At 31.8% G+C, this 6,446-nt stretch overlaps 1 protein-coding gene across 4 annotated transcripts in view; it reads left to right on the top strand.

Annotated features, from left to right (window-relative positions):
• The window catches only part of Cd36 (CD36 molecule (CD36 blood group)), a 78,458-nt gene extending 72,790 nt beyond the window's left edge, over nt 1–5,668 (top strand). For all 4 annotated transcript variants that reach the window (XM_069996349.1, XM_069996352.1, XM_069996351.1 and 1 more), the window contains exons 11-15: nt 364–482; nt 1,485–1,558; nt 2,233–2,287; nt 3,061–3,225; nt 4,730–5,668. In XM_069996349.1, coding sequence (XP_069852450.1) covers nt 364–482; nt 1,485–1,558; nt 2,233–2,287; nt 3,061–3,225 — 413 coding nt within the window. In that variant the 3' untranslated portion in view covers nt 4,730–5,668. The remainder of the gene's footprint in view (nt 1–363; nt 483–1,484; nt 1,559–2,232; nt 2,288–3,060; nt 3,226–4,729) is intronic.
• Nucleotides 5,669–6,446: the final 778 nt, after the last annotated feature.

Here is a 6,446-nt window from a genome sequence, read left to right on the forward strand (position 1 = left end):
TGAAAAAGGAAGGAAAAAAATTACTCATGAATGGATTTTCAGTCTAGGAACATAGTTATGCTTAGTGCATGGATATATGTAGTTGAAACTTTGTTTAGCAGCTGAACTATGCAAACTGAAAGTTGGCACAAATTAAAGACCAGACACCAACTCACTGCTTAGGAGGAAAATTCAGAAATTAACATTTCATCTCTATATATTATGTACCCTGATAAAATTCTTTCCCTAAACTCTAATCAGTGTTCAAAGCCAACTATTTTACTTAATCTTAAAAAAAATCTTTTCTTATAAGAAAGTAGTTTCTGAGCATTATGTTCAACAGGAAATGATTATTTGCAATTGAGTCTGATTTTCTGTTTTCAGGAAAACCTGTGTACATTTCACTTCCTCATTTTCTACATGCAAGTCCTGATATTTCAGAACCCATTGAAGGCTTACATCCAAATGAAGAAGAGCACAGGACATACTTGGATGTTGAGCCTGTGAGAAAATAGATTATTTCTTTGACTTAGCTAATACTGTCATTTATAAACCCAAGAAAATCTTTCAGTCACAATTTTGAATTACTTTCTTAATAAATTAGTGAAACTTGGTCAATGTAACTAGCACTGATTTCTTCCTTTTGTGACATACAAGTGGGAAGAAAATTAAATTTTTATTGCATGGACTTTGATAAGACTTTTAATGGTATGTAAATTAGGAATGCAAATGATGAAAATGAATAGTTAGCTTACTTGTGACTATTTTATACTGAAACTAAACTTATGTATAGATATTGCTTTCATGAGAAGTCACCATCACCACCATTTGCTATTAGGAATTAATAGATTTTATGAGAATATATAAGTTTCATTCAAAATCTCCTGTATTAAACCTCAGAAGAATCTAAAACACTATAGTTTTAACATTTTTTTAGTAGAATAATCTTGTTTTCTAATGTTAAGGACAAGTGAGGAAGGAGTTTAATTGGACAGTTGCTTGCCCAGAAAGTCTAAGGCCTAGTTTAGAGTCTCTTCACCACATACAACACAGATTAAATCCTAGAATCTCAATAGTTAGGTTTCTGATGAAAAATAACAGTGGAAGGTATTGGTATAATTACACTAACATGTGGAATCTGAAAAAATTTATAGTTGATCATGCAGAATTCAGGAATTAAATGAGAGCTACATTGTGTTACTGATGCTGTTAATTTCATGCATATTATTACAAATTAAAATAAAACCTGATGGTCTTCTCTTTTTGACAAAGCAATTACATGTATATACACACATATAGGTGTATAAAAACTTATACATAGAATCTGATTTACATATACCTATATAGGTAATAGCTAATAAGTCCAATTAATTTTTATAAGCCTTAAGTAGTCCTTTTTTGTTAAGCTCTGAACTTTCCTGCTGTCATAGCAAAAATAAAATTTGCATATTACAAAATTTATTTTAAAAGAAGTTAGTAATTATTTTAGTTTATTTTTCTTTCAGATAACTGGATTCACATTACAATTTGCAAAACGGCTACAGGTGAACATATTGGTCAAACCAGCAAAAAAAATTGAGTGAGTCATTTTATGTTATATTTTTTTAATTTTATTTAAAGTTTATTTATAGAAGTGTTAGTTATATATGTAATGAGTACATGTCTTTTTGAACAGTGTCAGCACAGAAATCGTGGGACAAAGCGTTAATCAATTCAGCAGTGATACTCCCTAGACTCTATGTTGGAAATGAACTATACAAATTGGGGAAAAGGGGTTCAGGAGGGGAAAAACTGGGAGTGAGTCACTTTAAACAATATTATCTTTATCCATATTCTTGTAAGAATGACTAGGCTCATGAAAGAATATCAAATGTAATTTCTCTTCAGTTTAATGTTAATTCACAATAATTAATTTAGTAACTTTTCACTAAGAATAATTATCACATACAGTTTAAAATCATGTCTAGTGTTTATTGAAAGATATTAACATATTTTTCCTACATAGCATTTGTTGGGAAAATGTGCTTGAAAAAAGCTAAACTAGTTAGAGATTTGTATTAAATATGTGAGTGAAAAGTCCGAGAAACAGCTACATTAAAATTTGAATAGTTTGTGGCCAAGAACAAAAATCTAGAAACTTAAATAAGCAAGAACAATTGATTTCTGAACATCTACAGTTGTAATTACAAAAATATCTATCAAATATATATTTAAAATAAATGTTTTGACAGTTATTTTCAATATACATTACAGAGCATTAAAGGGTCTGAAGAAGAATTATATTGTGCCTATACTTTGGCTTAATGAGGTTAGTATTTTAATTCATTAATACAAGACAACAAAATAAGCTTTTGATGTTTCCAAATTATATATGTATTGGAGGTTGTATATGCTTTAATTTTTCATAGGGATAATCCAGCTTACACATTATTGAGTATGTCTATTTGTTAGAAATAAATTGCATACAAATATCAGTTTTATTTTCTTTTAAAAAGACAAACAGTTTGAAATGATATTCATAGTGTATCTAATTTATATTTTCTTGGTAATTATATGATTTCCTTGTGAAATCAAGACTTACTGAACATATCGATGCTTTAGAAATATTGAGTTAAATATATTTAAGACACTGTAAAAGTCAACTGTGCTTATAAAGGACAGATTAGATTAGGTATGGGCAGCATATCCTACTGCCTGAAAATATTTAGTGTAAATGACAAAAGTTTGTGTGTCAGAGCAAGAAAATGTGTTGTTTGAACCTTTAGGAGTGAAATTATAGAACTTTATAAATTCTCTCTGTCACTGGGTGATAACTTTTAGAAATTGGTGTAATATTTCAGAGACAATTTTGAAGAGTAAATGAACCCTGTACATTGAAGATTGTTATGTATCATATTTAAAGAAAGTGAGTTATTACTGTATGTATTGTCTTCTTTGACAAGAAAAGGGATTCCTACTCCCTCATATCTTAGATGTAAATGACTAACATATATGTCAGGAATGTTTAGAGGAAAAGATAGTACAGAGTTTGTGTATTTTGTTTCATGGTTTTACCCAAATAATGTTAATTATTGATTACAGACTGGTACCATTGGTGATGAGAAAGCACAAATGTTCAGAAAGCAAGTGATTGGAAAAATAAATCTCCTCAGGCTGGTTGAGTTGGTTTTGCTGGGTATTGGAGTGGTGATGTTTGTTGCTTTTATGATTTCATACTGTGTATGCAGAACCAAGAAAGTAAAATAAGTAAGTACATACCAAGTATATGCATTGCTCAGGATTTTACACAAATCATTTCATCTGATCCTTGCTAAAATTCCGTGAGGCTCTAGTAGCCAGCCTTAACAGCATCTATTACATTCTTGAGTGACAGTCCAACAAATTATAATCTGTAATCACTGAAAAAAATGTGCATTATTAAATTCTAAATCAATCAAATTAAGGATTCAAAAACTTAGAGTAGAATTTAAGAACTGTTTTTTATCCTTTTCAAAATTTATTATCTCTAAGTAGATATACAAAGAGATTTCAGTTCTACCAGTTTGTAAGTAGAATATATCTGGATCTTGATCAGTGTCATACCTACCATCAGTCTTCCTCAACTTCCCCAACACCAACCATACCTCAATATCTCTTTTCTGGAGAGAGTAAGAATCTTGCCTCAAGAAGACAACTCAACTTTTTGTTCTGTACTATTCCTACAACTTTTCATTTACTAAAAGAAAAAAAGAAAAGAAACAACTGAACAAACTTGCCTAAAATCTGTTTGGATGGAATACATTTCAAAATCTATCTTAACATACTCATTTTATAATAAACATTGCATCACCTTTAGTATATACAATGATCCAAATAAGAAGTTATGGAGAATGCAAAATATTCATATGGCCACTTATATAATTACAAACATCATCTGGTGAACAGCAAACAGTCTAATAGTAAAGTATGATTTTCATAAACAATATGTAAAATGTGCTTTTATTGTGCTATCCCAGAACTTTCTTGCTCAAAGCTAGCACTCTACCCCTTGAGCCACAGCTCCACTTTCACCTTTTTGGTGGTTAATTGAAGAAAAGAGTCTCACAGACATTCCTGCCTGGGATGGTTTTCAACTGCAGTCCTCAGCTCTAAACCTCTTGAGTAGCCAAGATTACAGGTGTGAGCTGCTGGCACCCAGTGTCTGTTAAATTTTTATGATAATTTTATCATTGCTTAATGATAGCTGAATATCAGTTTCCTTTGGTCTATAAATGGCTAAATTATAGAACTTGCCACCAGAAATATTAGTTTTTTATATAGTTTTAACTCTTCTTATCTTACCCATTGATTTTTTTCCCTTATCAGTTTCTTGATATACCAGGATTAGAAGAGTGACAGGAAATGGAGATTTCCTCAAACAAACCTGTTTTTAACTAATTCTAAAAAGTATGTTCCCAGGAAAAATTTTAAACTGAAAAAATGAGGAAATAAATACTCAAGAGAGAATAAAGTATAAGAAAGTGTTTTTACTCATGGATCATGAGGTACTTTCAAAAGTAGTAATTTATGAACATCTACATGGAGAATGGGATTTGGGAATATGGAAATGTTGTCTAGGGCAGAGTTAATTAGTTACCTTTCCTGGTTATGTGGTGTGCTGGATAGCTACATTAAAAAGCCTTTATATGAGATGCTAGACTGCAAAATAGAAAGTATCTTTTTATTATTCTACTACATTTTGCTAAGTAATAAAATATCTTCTACTTTACAGGTAATAAATGAGTCTACATATACGCATCAGCTACATCAAGACCTTCCATAATATAAATCTGCAAAAATGGGGATTTATTCTGCTCTATTTTTACAAAACACAACTTATCCTTTAGTTGAAGAAATGGTGGCACTTTCTATATATTTTTGGCACTAAATTGCAGCACAATTCAAGAAAATTAAGATGTCATTAAAATGTATAGTTTGTACAAAACCCAGAACGTTAAAACAACAACAACAACAACATCATTTATACAATTGAATTGGTTTTCGTTTCTACATATTTGACCAGGAACCACTTGTTTCTGCTTGGCTTTGGTTCATGGATTGGTTCCCAGATAGCAAATTCAGCAGAAGAGTGGACATTCAAAATAGTCTTGTCTTGCTTATCAAAAGACAAAGACTGTCATGCTCAGAGGCTGTTTATTTGCAGTGGGTAAATCTATGTACTGTCATTACATTGGATTAGCTCCAAAGATTCTGAAGGAATTTAAGAATGAGAAATAAAAGTTGAATGATTTATGAGCCATTCATTAAACCTTAATTATTCTTTTTGCCTAGAATCCTTTGTACAGCAAAAGCAACTATTGTAACCATTTTTCACTCCCTAAAGTGGCTTATAATTTTGTCACTGATCATGCAAATTATCTGTAGCATCTTTGTTGTTTTCAATGTGTAACTCTTCCTGGATTTCTGAGTACATTTCAGTTTTGTTTATGTTTCTGTTTTTATTTTTCCTGCTCAGTTGCGACTTAAACCTGGCAACCTCAGAATGCTGTTCTAGTATTAAGAGCTGTACAGGATAATAAAAAATATTATATGGAATATTACAAACAGTAGAATGTACATCAAAAGTTATTGGTTATAATATTTCTTGTTTTCATAGTCACTTCAGAAGGACTGATGTCAACTATTAAAAGATGTTCTTCTTTAAATTCCAGTACTTTTGTCTAGTTCCTGTTGTGTTATGAAATATCTATCCTATTTTCTGTGGCTGTATTTTTTTTTCTGGTTGTGGGGCCTGAACTCTGGGCCTGGGCGCTGTCCCTCAGCTCTTCAACTCAAGGCTAGCACTCTACCACTTGAGCCCAGCATCACTTCTGGCTTTTTTCTTTTTGCTTATGTGGTGCTGAAGAATCGAACCCAGGGCCTCAGGCATGCAAGGCAAGCACTCTACCACTGAGCCACCTTCCCAGCCCCTGTGGCTGTATTTTTGAAGCTATTTTTCTTTTTCAATTCAATTTTTATTTACATCAACATCTCTGAGTTGTACCTGGGGGGGAGTCCTTTGTAATATTTCCATTCATGCATAAAAGAACTCAAAGGAGCGCCCTTTTTTCATCATGCTCCCTCAGCTCCCCTCTTTATCCATCCCCTGTTCTAATAATTTACTTATCTTTTAAGTTGATTGGGGGGAAAATAACTGGATTTTATCAGATTTTATAAGACTATTAGACATATTGATATCTCACTCTGCTTTCTTTAGCAGAGAGGCTCACCTATTGTAGACTACACTAGTCCTACAAAGTTTTGACAGAGAAAGGGAAGGTAAGACAAACTCTGTGTTTTCTATGTAGAGGGATACAGAACAAATGAGTATTGATGACTCAACTGTGTAGATGTCAATATTAACAATGACTTTACTTCCTTCATGCCTTTTATGCTAGTTTACAAGGTAAATGTTTCAAATTCCTGCTAAGATTTCTTCCAAGAGAGGT

The sequence above is a fragment of the Dipodomys merriami genome, unplaced genomic scaffold (assembly GCF_024711535.1).
Source record: "Dipodomys merriami isolate MVZ:Mamm:240054 unplaced genomic scaffold, mDipMer1.0.p SCAF_5, whole genome shotgun sequence".
NCBI lineage: Eukaryota > Metazoa > Chordata > Mammalia > Rodentia > Heteromyidae > Dipodomys > Dipodomys merriami.